Source organism: Paramormyrops kingsleyae, chromosome 20 (genome assembly GCF_048594095.1).
Source record: "Paramormyrops kingsleyae isolate MSU_618 chromosome 20, PKINGS_0.4, whole genome shotgun sequence".
Lineage (NCBI taxonomy): Eukaryota > Metazoa > Chordata > Actinopteri > Osteoglossiformes > Mormyridae > Paramormyrops > Paramormyrops kingsleyae.
The window spans coordinates 863,497-876,948 of NC_132816.1; the positions used below are offsets into that span (position 1 = coordinate 863,497).

At 48.7% G+C, this 13,452-nt stretch overlaps 1 protein-coding gene across 1 annotated transcript in view; it reads left to right on the forward strand.

Moving 5' to 3' along the window:
- Nucleotides 1-13,452, forward strand: part of LOC111836879 (inactive tyrosine-protein kinase 7-like) — a 73,342-nt gene that overhangs the window by 57,846 nt on the left and 2,044 nt on the right. Inside the window, exons 6-19 of the mRNA XM_023798525.2 lie at nucleotides 200-330; nucleotides 1,483-1,749; nucleotides 2,038-2,174; nucleotides 2,822-2,957; nucleotides 3,223-3,342; nucleotides 3,585-3,734; nucleotides 4,981-5,125; nucleotides 5,867-5,994; nucleotides 6,641-6,841; nucleotides 7,210-7,365; nucleotides 8,685-8,917; nucleotides 9,054-9,134; nucleotides 9,712-9,863; nucleotides 12,191-12,369. Of these exons, the coding sequence (XP_023654293.1) occupies nucleotides 200-330; nucleotides 1,483-1,749; nucleotides 2,038-2,174; nucleotides 2,822-2,957; nucleotides 3,223-3,342; nucleotides 3,585-3,734; nucleotides 4,981-5,125; nucleotides 5,867-5,994; nucleotides 6,641-6,841; nucleotides 7,210-7,365; nucleotides 8,685-8,917; nucleotides 9,054-9,134; nucleotides 9,712-9,863; nucleotides 12,191-12,369 (2,216 nt within the window). The remainder of the gene's footprint in view (nucleotides 1-199; nucleotides 331-1,482; nucleotides 1,750-2,037; nucleotides 2,175-2,821; nucleotides 2,958-3,222; nucleotides 3,343-3,584; nucleotides 3,735-4,980; nucleotides 5,126-5,866; nucleotides 5,995-6,640; nucleotides 6,842-7,209; nucleotides 7,366-8,684; nucleotides 8,918-9,053; nucleotides 9,135-9,711; nucleotides 9,864-12,190; nucleotides 12,370-13,452) is intronic.

Below are 13,452 nucleotides of genomic sequence, written 5' to 3' on the forward strand. Positions count from 1 at the left end.
TAAAATGGGTGGCAAGTGTATTCTGAGCATGTGACATCGTTCCGGCCCTTCAAAACTATTTGATAATTAAATTTATTGCTAATTAAGCTACTGCAGGGTGACAAGTACATGCAAAGCCTCACTCATTGGTTGATGTTCCCCATGAGTAGCTGGATTGAACCCAGGCTAACCCTAACCCTAACCCCCTTCTCCCCCGCAGCGTGGCTGTCTTCACCAACGGCACCCTCCTCATCACCCAGGTGAAGCTCCGCAGCACAGGACTCTACAAGTGTGTGGCCCGGGGTCCACGGGGCCCTACCGTCACCCTGCAGGCCACCCTACGATTGGCTGGTATGAGAACTAGTCTGGACACGCCCACACTGGGCCAAACACCGACACACACCTATGGAAGGATGGCACGATTCTTTATTTCCATGGCGACTCAAAATGGTGATGAATATTCAGTTAACCTGGCCCTAACATGTGAAGAACAAAATGCAAAAAAAATCCAAAATCGGCACTGTGCGCAGGGCTAATAGCATAATGAAGTAATTTGGAGGGGATGTGTCATTTTAGGCTAAAAAGAATCTGTTAAAGTTTGGTGGGAGGTGGCTTTTTTCAGACAGACACCAACACACTCCATTAAATGATGCCACCTGTGTCCTGTGCCCAACTGCACACATCAACCCCTGTATCCTCTTCAACCTGAAACCAACCTAAACACTATCATGTTTAACTGAAGCCTTAAAATGCTGTTTTACACTTGTTTGATGCAGGAAAAGCTAAGCTTGCAAGAGAGACTTTAGCGTAGCATTTGCCACTTTAGCCAGTCAGATCATAGCTCCGTTTAAGTGCTTTTATTCCCTAAATATCTGACCGTAATCCATTAGTCTTACACTGAGTTGTGCCTTGGGGGTTCTGGGTTTTGAGCAACAGGGAAGGATTCTTCCAAATAGCTTCCAGCTTTTTTTTTCTCCTAGCAGAGCCTGGTGTGGTCCTGCTGTATGTCACAATCTGAGCACGGTTCCCAGAACAGCTATCGGCCATCAAACGCATGTAGGCTGACCTTTGGGAATAACAGGCGCCTTCCTGCACAGATCGCAGTGATTAACGTGGTTTTATACCGCAGTGGTAGTCTGCCCTTAAGCTTCAGCTTGCAGGGCCTGTGGTGAAGAGGTCTGAATTAGCGGATATGAATCATCACTTAGCACCTCTGACTACATTCTGCCTGCCTTAATGATACATTTGCTCCCCAAAGCACTTTTTATCACCAAAATCTCAGTGCTGCACAGTAAAAGCAAGATTTACTGCAACCCCTTTTACCACTAAGCTGACAATGAAGGTCTCATACAAGCGAGATGTTTGAGTTCCATGTGTCATGTGACCCCCTTCCGCCCCCCAGATTGTCTTGGTTCCTGATGATCCCTGTTTCTTTTTCCCTCCTCCGCACCCATTCTTCATGGTCCCTCTTTTCGTTTCACTCTGCCCAACCCGCTCTCGCAGAGCTCGAGGACATCAGCCAGCCCATGACGAAGACCTTCGCGGTGGATACCATGCAGCGCGTGGCCTGCAGGCCCCCCCGCGGCCATCCCGAGCCAGACGTGTGGTGGGAGCGGGATGGCTCACCGCTGCCCTCTGAGGGTCGCGTCCGGCAGGACGGCCTGGAGCTGGTCTTCAGCCCCACCCAGGGCGGCGACTCAGGAGACTACATCTGCTGCGCCCGTAACAAGGCCGGCCAGAGACGGCAGCTCCTGACCGTCACTGTGGCCAGTAAGCATGAGTGCCCTCCAAACTGCGACCCCCACACAAGCCCCCATAGCTCCCCGTATAGCTAGACTCTGTGCTCTGCCTACATCAGACCAAGCAGAGGTAGAAATTTCAGGTCCAGAAAGTAAAAATTCAGACCAAGATTTAGTTTCAACCAATCAGGGTGAGTACTCTGTAACTCTGACTCATTATACTCCGCTGATTGGTTGAAACAAAATCTTGGTCTGGATTTTTACTTTCTGGACCTGAACTTTCCACCTCTGAGTCGTTTTCTCCATGTGTATGTGTCAGCTGCCCCTCAGTGGGTCACTAAGCCTGAGGACAGCCAGCTGGAGGAGGGCCGCCCAGGATACCTGCACTGTCACACCACGGCCACCCCGGACCCCGTCGTCACCTGGCACCGGAACCAGGCCCCCATCACCGCAGAGGTGAGGCTGCATTGCCCCCCCCACCCAGCCTGATAGTGTTCCAAGTAGGCCTTAGTGATACTGGTTCTTCACTGGTGCCATAGCAATGGTGTGGTAGCACGTTCATTGGGCCAGTCTGACAGGAAATGTATATGGACTGTCTATTCTTATCGTAAGTTTACACACTGAGACACTTGGTGGCGCAGTTCCTCTTTGGTAATTTATTGGGATAATGACTGCCTCCTCTATCTTCCTCTCACTAGCTTTGCAGCTCCCCCCCATAGCTCATGTCAATCATCATTCCTTAGCTGTAATTGGCTGCTTTATGCATGGTATTAATGTTTGGTAGGCGGGGTTTCAGTATTGCTCATATAAAAAAAAAATAAAGCTCATGTGTACAAGTGTGTGTGTGTGTGTGTGTGTGTGCGTGTGTGTGTGCACGCTCGCTGAATCCTGCCCCTCTCAGAGTCCTCCATCCCTACATCTGAAACGCAGCATGTTCAGGAGTATCAGTGTCAAACACTTGATACATACTCGCATCTTGAACAGCGCTGATGTGGACAGGATGTGTTTCCTTCATCCCTGCTGCCAGCTACTACTCCCCGACCTTGTGATATCATCTGTTCTCCCTGTTGACCCCCTTTGTCCCTATTCTACCTCTCCCTCAGGACACACGCTTCAAGCTATTCCCAAACGGCACACTGCGCATCAACAGCGTGGAGGTGTATGACAGCCAGATGTACAGCTGCCAGAGTCGCACGCCGGGCGGGATGCTGCAGGGCCATGCCCGTGTCCTGGTGCTGGGTGAGCATCCAGACTGTGCTCGCCTGCACTCAGCCGGCCTGAAGAGGGCACCAATCCGCAATACTATGCCAGGACGTTTTAGAAAATGTTGGCCTCATTGTCATTGGATTTTTTGTTAGTTTATCTAAATAGTTTAGACATGTTTACATAAGCTCCAAGACACACTGTCGTTGCATCTTCGAGTTAAAAACTCAGAAGGCAGTGTACCCAGCTGTAAAAAGGACAGGTAAACATGGTGACCCACGGCCTCTCTGCCCTCCCCCAGAGAAGCTGAAGTTCACCCCCACCCCTCAGCCACTGCAGTGTCTGGAGCTGGGTAAAGCGCTCACTGTGCAGTGCTCGGCCAAGGGTCGGGAGAAGCCCATCATCCACTGGACCATGTCAGGTGGGTGATACCTCTGGGGGTGGCCCTGGGCTTTGGGTGGGGCATTGGGCGGGGTGGCTCCATCGGTGCTCTGATTGCAGCCTGTTACGCCTGAGCAGCCCGAGCGCAGTGACACGGGAGTCGGCGTCTGACAGGCAAAGGGGACAGATTCCACCTGAGTCAGGACACCTTGAAGGAATGCAGTGAATTTCATCAGTTCTTTCCTACTTAAGGCGAAGTTGCTTCTCTGTCGCCCCCTGCAGATGGGAGTGCGATCCCCCCCCGTGTGGAGCAGAATGGTGGTACATTGCACTTCAGCAGAGTGAGACGCAGCGATGCGGGAAACTACACGTGCATCGCCTCCAACAGCCTGCAGGGGGAGATCCGTGCGCCGGTCCACTTTGCTGTAGCAGGTAATTGGCTCTCTGGTTCCCTGAAATTCTGTGGGGCAGGTGAAACCTTAGAGGGATGTAAATTTTATGGAAGGGGTTTTTATCAAGTTTACAGTAGTTATAATTCACAGTAATGCTCATCTGATCCAATGGCTGATTAGTGCCTGTAGTGGTAGCATTGTAGAACTGGAGGCTGTGGGTTCGTTTGCTGCATGCTTCTTCCTCCAAACATTGCTGTTCTGCTAAAATGGGAGTTAAATGTCAAATATTAAATGTGAACATAAGAGAAACTAATATCTGTTTAACTCGTTGATTACTTTCTTACTGTCCTGGAGCAACTGTAACCACATACTTTATTAATCCCTGAGGAAATTATTCTGATTATGATTAATAAAAGTAAATGATAGCTCTGATACTCTGAGGTGAAGCTTATCCATCAGTGTTCAGGATCATTAGCCTGAAATACTAACGTCACATGATCAAAAACCATTTTATCAGTTTGGTGCTAGTTTATATACACACACACATACACACAACTTATGTATGTTAGTTTTGTCAGTGATGGGGAATTGAGGCTCTAGCACAGTGTTTCCCAACCCGGTCCTTGGGTACCTACAGACGGTCCATGTTTTTGCTCCCTCCAAGTTCCTGGTGGGGAGGTAGGAGGGAGCAAAAATGCAAACCGTCTGTGGGTCCCTGATGACCAGATTGGGAAACACTGCTCCAGCAGAATGTGTTCTCCTCTTTGCCAGACACACCAGATAGGGTCTATTTGGCTGCTGTGGCCGCACAGTCTGCTCTGCAGGCCTCGCCAGCCGCAGCTGCTTACCTTAGGAGCCCCAGGCACTTGGTGCCCCCCGCTGTCATGGTGACTGATGAATGGGACAGAGGTCCATGGTTCAGGCAGCAGGAGCCATTGACTGTGTGGTATTCAGGCCCTTTGATCTATTCGATATCCTCTCCTTCTGGACACCAGGACCCGGCCCCTAGCGTGCTCTCACCTTCCAAAATGGGCATTAGGTTTTGCATCCTGCACCTACAGACAGTGATGAAGGGACCAGGGTTCCATTAGTGTTACGGCAAGTCTGTTTGTAGACAGTCATACTGAAAGGCCAGAAGCAGCAGAAAATTCTGAATCTTGGCTCGTTGTGCCGAAACTTTGGCCTGTTATGGTTTGCTGCCTCTAGACCTCATGTCTTCCCTGGCAGGAGGGAGGGCCACTGTGAGACTGTGACACTGAGACACTGTGGCCCCTCTTGTATTGCAGAGTACATTCAGTTTAAGCTCGGACCGGAGAATACCACAGTGTACCAGGGCCACACGGCCATCCTCCACTGCCAGGCCACCGGTGACCCCGAGCCTTACATCCAGTGGAGAATCAAGGATAAGTTTCTGGACCCCAGCACAAGCAGGTGAGGAGCTGCTGCCAGGGCACAGCCCACATTGGCTGGGAGAGAATGTACCATACCTGCTAATAACTGCTGGAGGCAAAGATCAGGGCTCGTTTGGCGTTTGGTCCTGATGATACGTCACTCATCGCTGCTTCCAGGAAACAATGCATGTGTCTGTTGTGAACCTGGTTGGTGTTAATTTGAAGTCCTTGTTGGCCTGTTACTGGCAGAGATACAAATATGTCATAATTTCCCCAAACAAATCCAGTTCTAGGGGTGAAACATTGGCGTCCCCTTACTTCGATATGATACCAAGAAAAGTATTGAAATTCTATACTATTTTTGACACTCACGTTATATAATGTAACTCAGTAAAAGTGTGCTGAAATTTTGTTTGCAGTAAAAACTGTACAAGCTTTCGTAAACTCCTGTCAAAGTATTTCCAGACATCACTCCAGTTGTGCTCCTTATCGATAAAGCACAGTGGTGAAAGCTGTTACTTCTAAACCAGTCAGCTTACTAACACTCCGTGTGTGATGCTACACTTAGGCTACCAATCCACACACCTAGACCTATGAGCCTCAGAGTTCAGAACACAGGCTGTAGTATCGATACTAAAAAAATGAGTATTGAGCTTCTTTACTCATAAGAATCCATACTTTAAATACTTTTGACAACAGTACTAGGATAGGCTCAGGGCTTCCCAAGATCAAGCTCTTTGAAATTTGCTGATGTTCTTATTTTCCGTCTCCTGCATCACAGGTTCCAGAAGATGCCAAACGGCTCCCTGGTCATCCAAGATGTCGGCACAGAGGACACGGGAAAGTACGCCTGCATCGCGGGAAACAGCTGCAACATCCGCTCCACACTGGCAGAACTCTACGTTGTGGGTGAGTCTTAGCTGATAACCACTAAGACCTACAGAACTACATGCCTCTGTACCAAAACAGAAGAAACAAACATTTCTGAGCCCATATAGTTTATCCGAGGGACATCCTTACATCCTTATCTGAAGTTCAGTGACCGACAGGATTAACGCCACCTGCTGTATATCTTTGGCATAGTCCAACACCAGCAGCTACAGTGGGCATTCTGTGCCCTTACTAATTCAGTAAGCAGAAGTGTCACGCGATGGTGGTCGCTTGCTGTGTGACTCCTCAAATGTTACCTGGCGTTCACAGAAGAAGAAGCAAGTGTGCCTTGTCCTCATGGAGAAAGTCCAACAGAACCAGAACTGTCCTTAGAGGTCATCTTAGTATAGATAAGTTTTCGATCCAATTTTGGATGGTCCCCGTGCTGTGGAGCAGATAGGAGGGGAGTTTGTCACGCGGACTGACTTGCCGTGTTGCGGGTGTCGTTATAGCAACGCACATTCCGTTTGCAAGGAGTGCACTTGGAATAATTATTGACCTGTGTTTTCAGTCCGCTTAAGTGTAGTGCCTTGTTCAGTATCAGGATAGAGAGGCTGGAATATAATGTTTTTGGACCTTAGATGGATGCTTAAAGGTCTCTTCCATGGCTCCGTCTCCCCAACAGAGAAGCCGGTGCAGCAGCACATTGAGGAGAATGAGAAGGCGCCATACAAGATGATCCAGACTATCGGGCTGTCGGTGGGGGCGGCCGTGGCCTACATCATCGTCGTACTGGGCCTCATGTTTTACTGCAAGAAGAGGCGCAACGCCAAGAGGCTGCAGAAGAGCACTGAGCGGGAGGAGCCCGAGATGGAGTGCCTCAATGGTGGGTGTCGCTCAACGATCAGAACGTGGGGTGGCACCCTGCACGTGCCATCTCAGCGGCGCCATCTACAGCCTGAGAGTGGAATAGCAGAATGAAGAGACAACCTTTAGGTTTTAGTTGTAGGATCTTTCAGCTGTTGGTCCCCACAGATATATAATTGTTTTCTGTTCCAAGCAGCTTTTAAACTTGGAATGTTACAAAACGTCTGCTCTTTTTACTGAAAGCACGCCTGTAATATTGAAAGCACATCATTTTCTTCTGTGGATTTTCAGTGAACTATAAAACCTAAGAATGGGGAGAGTTCCATTGGATGATTCTACGTTGCCTGGATAGATGCAGTCTAATGCAGTTTGTGCTGTGCCCTTTAGGGGGTGCTGTGCAACAGAATGGCCAGACGACGGCTGAGATCCAGGATGAGGTGGCCTTCACTAACCTGGGCACCGCTGCTGCGGCTAACAAGCAGCACAGCAGCAATGATAAGCTGCACTTCCCTCGGGAAAAGCTGCACACCATCACCACCCTGGGTAAATGTCTCAGTGCCCTGAAGGATGCTGGACCCTTTATCTGGCTGTATAAGATTCATGTTAACAAATGAATGTGACCTGAAAAAATTAATAACAATAATCCATGCACATTAAGTATGCTACTCATTTATTATGTCGGCACTGAGCCCCGTTAATCAGTAGTGAGACAGCCTACTGCAGAAATAGCATTCCTGCAGGCACACATGCATACATGCAGAACATCACTCTCCTAAATGGACCTCTGTCCTTTAACACAGATTTGGGTGGTTTAGGTTTGATACATTGTAATGGTGCCTGATAGTAATGGCCGGCATAGGAACCTGGGTGATGGGGAGATGGGGGTGGGCGTCTGCCCCCAGTGTATAATTTGACTGCATTGTTCCCCCAAATAAATAGACCTTTGCATTTAAAATATTAAGTTGTGCAACACCGCCCCCCATCAAACTCTCTCCTACATGGTTGCAGTGGAGAGTCTCTGCAGGAAACCAACCCCCCCCCCGCCATCCTGACGCCGCTACTAAAGATGATGTCAGCACTGGCTTAAACCACTTGGCTTGCGGTCATATCATGGAGTTCCCCATCCCCCCAGCTGAATCTTGTACTTATTATGGTTTTAATTACAACATAGAGATGATCTTGTAGAAACAATAGGGAATGTCTGGAGTAACATCACTCTTGGGAATACTGACTGTTCACAGGGCTTTCTGCATCACTATTTAAGGTCTCAAGTTGTTACATCAGTTCATCTGATCTTCTCCAGACACATTTTGAGAATGTAATTTTTTCACCAGCATTAACGTAAAATTAGGGAAGATAACTTTATCCATCCCAAGGGATATTATTGCAAGATTAAAACAACAAACAGAGCTTAGAAATATCAAATATAAAATAAAAATTATTAAGTTCATCATTTTCAGTGTTAGTGATTAAGCTGTAAGGCTGAGAGGTTCTCTGCTCTGTGTGATCTCACTGTGATCAGAGGGGATCTCTGCTCGCTGTGATCAGAGGAGATCTTTGCTCACTGTGATCTCTCTGTGATCAGAGGGGGTCTCTGCTCGGTGTGATCTCTCTGTGATCAGAGGGGGTCTCTGCTCGCTGTGATCAGAGGGGGTCTCTGCTCGCTGTGATCTCGCTGTGATCAGAGGGGATCTCTGCTTGCTGTGATCTCGCTGTGATCAGAGGGGATCTCTGCTTGCTGTGATCTCGCTGTGATCAGAGGGGATCTCTGCTGTGGTTATGCCAGCCGTTCTGGAGCTTTCCACCAGCATGTCCGCTTCTCCAAACACACGTGAGTTATGTGCCCATCCTGCTGCCTCCAGGAAAGGGAGAATTCGGAGACGTGTTGCTGGCCAGAGCCCAGGGCATTGAGGAGGGTGAGGCCGAGACGGTGGTGCTGCTGAAGAGCCTGCAGGCGCGAGACGAGCAGCTGCATCTGGACTTCCGGCGCGAGTGCGACATGTTCGGCAAGCTGAGCCACCCCAACGTGGCGCGGCTGCTAGGCCTTTGCCGGGAGGCAGAGCCCCACTACATGATACTGGAATACGGGGACCTGGTTGGTGTCTCCATACCTGCCACTTGGGGGCATGGGGGTGGATTTTTGCCTTCTATCTGCCTCAGATTAATACTCACCTGTTGAGAATCCATGGAGCCTGTACATGTCTGCCCTAATTCTGCTCCTTCGTCCGCAGGGGGACCTGAAGCAGTTCCTGAGGATTTCCAAAAGCAAAGACGACAAGGTGAAGCCGCAACCACTGAGCACCAAGCAGAAGGTGGGTGTGCTTGGAAGCCGTTGCCCTTCCTGGCGGCACGTGCTTGGGGGGGAAAGCCAGTCCCATCCACCAAAGAAGGACGAGAAATGATCGCTCTAAGACCTATAAATAGCGGAAGTAGGAGAGGCCACTTATAGCTGATGGCTGTCCTCTGTTATGTAATAGCCACTAAGGTCTTAGAGAGACATTATTATGTAAATGTCCTCCCTCCCATTCCAAACACGCACAGATCCTGACCCTCTTCTGTACCGGACCCACACACACACAAATGCACACAAAGCCAAAAAACTGAGTAGCTGGAGTGTTTGGAGATCACACTGCTTGGCCACGTCAGTTCTTTGGGGTGGTGTGTGGTTCTTTGAATTAGTAGTCTGCCCATGATCAGAAGGTCACCTGTTGAATCTCGTAGTCAGTAGACTGATCCCACCGTTAGCACCAAACCCTAACTTCTCTGGGGGGAGGAGCAATACTAGCCACATTTTTGATATTGGTGAATAGGGAGCGAATGAAGTATTGTTATTGTATTGTGTTCTGTCGTAACGCTCCGCCTTGTCATCTGTCTCACTTCGTCCCCCAGGTGGCCGTCTGTGCCCAGGTGGCCCAGGGCATGGAGCACCTGGCCGACCACCGCCTGGTGCACAGGGACTTGGCTGCACGTAACTGCCTGATCAGCAGCCAGCGCCAGGTGAAGGTGTCCGCCCTCCGCCTCAGCAAGGACGTCTACAACAGGTGAACGCAGCGAGGACAGGGCGGGGGGACAAGGCGAGGGTATGGGCGGTGGGGCCAGAGACTGGGGGGGGGGCGGGTATGGGTGGTGGGGAGTACAGGGATGCAGGTGGTTGGGATGGGACAGGGCGAGGGGGATGCCGGTGCAGTTGCTTGGCTAGAGCTGAGCTTCACCAAAAACCATCTTGCATTCACACTGCACTTGGTGCCGAAAGGGTACAATGATGATGTCAGTGTGTGCGTGTTGCTGTGAGAAGGGTACCGTTTCGATAGTGAAGATAAAATGGAGGACCGTGTCAGATGGTATGAATGAAAGATTTTTTTGAATGCTTACATTATTTTTTAGTTTTATATGTTATCGTTCCTGGGTATAACCCAACACAGTTCATTCAAAATTTCTGAATGTCCCTCATTTACCTTTAAAAGCCATACATGTGGCAATCGATTGTTGTAACAATGTAAATGCATACTTATTTTATGTGAGTTTTTGCTACTATAAGAAATTATTGTGCATTTTAACTGTTATATCGCAACTGAAGTACGAATTAGCATATAAAGGTGACAATGCATAGTAATTTCTCGTCAAATCGGCACAAATGCACATAAAATAAGTAGGGGGTGCAAAATGCATAAATGAACTACTTTAATAGGGAGAGTGAAGACATGAAAAGTACGAAACGTTTTGGTAAACTTTTATTTTACAAATATACAAATAATCAAGAACTATGTAAATCTTTCACGTGGAATAAATAAATATATGTCTATCTGCATTCTATTCACCTGTGTTAAAACAAGCACACAAAAGACACAACAGGTAAATTTTACGTAAGATAGCCCGTGAGTGTCATTTTCATTGCTGTAACAAAGCAGTTAGCTGTACGTTATGAATCACCGGCTAGTATACCGAAGTCAAACTCTAATGGTAACTTATGAGTTAGCTAAGTTGTCGTTACAAAAAACGGGTTGGCTGTACAAAAATGTTCAAAAATGAAGCAGCCCTAGTTACAACACACATCCAACACACAAAACAACTGAGTGTTTAACGATATGCTATTTTGTTTAACAGATCCTTGGAAGGCATCCGACTTATACCAAACGTAATTAAAGTTCACAGTCACATTACAAGCAATAACAACTTTCTTTTTCATTTTTAAAATCTTGCTCACGGCTCCATTACTGTAACCCCTGCCATCTCCAATTCATTCCGCATTGCTTTGTAAACTTTTGCTTTCTGCTCTGACGACTCTGACCCCGCCTCCTGATGTCACGTGATCCCAACTCTGACCCAACAGTCTTTCAGGGCCAGAAAAATGGGCCCGACACCACAGTTATTTTTGGAGTGAATGCAACAACTGGGCCGGAATTTAGGCATGGGCATCGGCCCTGGCATAAAGGGCTAATAGTCTCTTGTTCAGTCTTGTCTTGAAGAAAAAAAGGTGAAGTTTGTATTTAACATCAAACTCAAACAAATCACTGGTAACTCTTGGGTTCTCAGTACAAATTCTACAGTCCAGAATCAGTGTTCCGATTCCAGTTCCCTAAATGATTTTCTTACATTATGCGGCAGAACAACCAGAATAAAACAAACTGCCACTGTGTCGCTTTCAGTTTAACCAGAAAGCGGTGACTCAGGCAGGGCTGCCCCCTGATGGAGAAAAGTGAATATTTTAATGGATATGTTGTATTTATATACCATTCCCTCCCTCGAGTTTCCTCCCATGGTCTAAAAACACTTGGTTTGGTTAGCTGGTGCCTCTAAATTCCTGATAGTGTGTGATTGTTAGTGGAAGTACCTGTCAGACTGGCATCCCATCCAGGGTATCCCCTGCCTTGTCCCCTGGGCTGCTGGGCAAAGGCTACCAGCCCACTGGTGTCCAGGCTACTGGATAAGCATTTATGGAAGTTGTGGATAGATGGGTGGTTTCAAACCACCATTTTGCTGCATTTATGCAGTCAGTGCACACTCCATGAACTTCATCTCGCACGTCATGTTAAAATCTCAAAAATGTTTGTGATGATTTGATAGCTAATCCCCAGGATTGTGTCATTTACATTTTTACTTTTTTTGCTGGTTTTATGAATCTGCATGGATTTTTGCATGCACCAGATTTGCAGTCATATTGCTGCATACACAAATCTGCATACACACCCTGATCTGTGTTGTAAGCATAAGGTGGGCAGGACTGTCTGCATACTCCTCCAAAACAAATAAAACAAGTATTTAAAGCGTATGACCAAGTGTCATTCATGGAGGGCAGTGAAGACAGCGAGCAGGAGAGCAGATGTGTGACCCCCCCCCCCGAAACGTTCTGGTGTTTGTTTACACGCAGCGAGTACTTCCACTACCGGCAGGCCTGGATCCCGCTGCGCTGGCTGCCGGCGGAGTCCGTCTTTGAGGACGACTTCTCCACAAAGACAGACGTCTGGTCCTTCGGGGTGCTGATGTGGGAGGTCTTCAGCCTCGGGGAGCTGCCCTACACCAAGCTTGGCGACGATGAGGTTCTGGAAGGTGAGCGCCTCTCGTGATTCTGCACGTTCTCCGTTGTTCTTTCGTTCCTCCCAGTCAACATCTGCTTTCCTCTTAACTGCCGATTTTAATCTTTGGAGTGTTCTTAGACTCTCAGCCACCATTTTACCTTGGGAACTAATTTTATTAGATGATGAAAGCTCAGTAGCTGCTGGACAATATGACCTTCACCATGGCAACCAGTAAATCACAGCCTGGTGACAGATGTGCTCTTTGGACCACAGAGGAATTCCCTCCCTCGTGTCACATCTGGTGAACAATCCGGTCCAGAAGCACTGGACTCATCACATCCCTGCCCTGACCAAACCACCAGGGCCAAAGCCTGGCGTCTCCTCGCAGCGCTGCAGGCTTGCTCAGGTCAGAGTGTGGCCTCAGCTTAGCGGGTCAGTCGCCACAATGTTTGCAAGTCGGTTGAAAATGAAACCGGTATCCGTAAAGCCTCCGTAACCGCGAGCAATCAGCAGCTGGCTGAGGCTAACGTCTTCCAGATGCTTAGCCTCCACGGTTCCTAAGGTACTGGAACATGATGAAAAGAATGGGAATATTTATTACCACAGTCATAATCTAAGCATTTATACAGTTACATTAATTTAAGTAAAAAAATATGATAAAAGCCCAATCAGAGGTTTAAGGGTTTTGATTTTTCTGCACATCTTTGTGTGATTTTGGTACTTAAATGTAATCATGACAAACAGTGATGTTGGCCAAAATCACTCTGGTCCACTATATGTGGGGGGATGACGAACTCTTACGAAGGCCTGTCCCTAAACCCCGCGCTCTGTGCCCCCGCCGCCTTCTCCTCGCCCCGCGCTCTGTGCCCCCGCCGCCTTCTCCTCGCCCCGCGCCCTGTGCCCCTGCCGCCTTCTCCTTGCCCCGTGTTCTGTGCCCCCGCCGCCACCTTCTCCTCGCCCCGCGCTCTGTGCCCTCGCCGCCATCTTCTCCTCGCCCCGCGCTCTATGCCCTCGCCGCCATCTTCTCCTCGCCCCGCGCTCTGTGCCCCCGCCGCCTTCTCCTCGCCCCGCGCTCTGTGCCCCCGCCGCCTTCTCCTCGCCCCGTGCTCTGTGC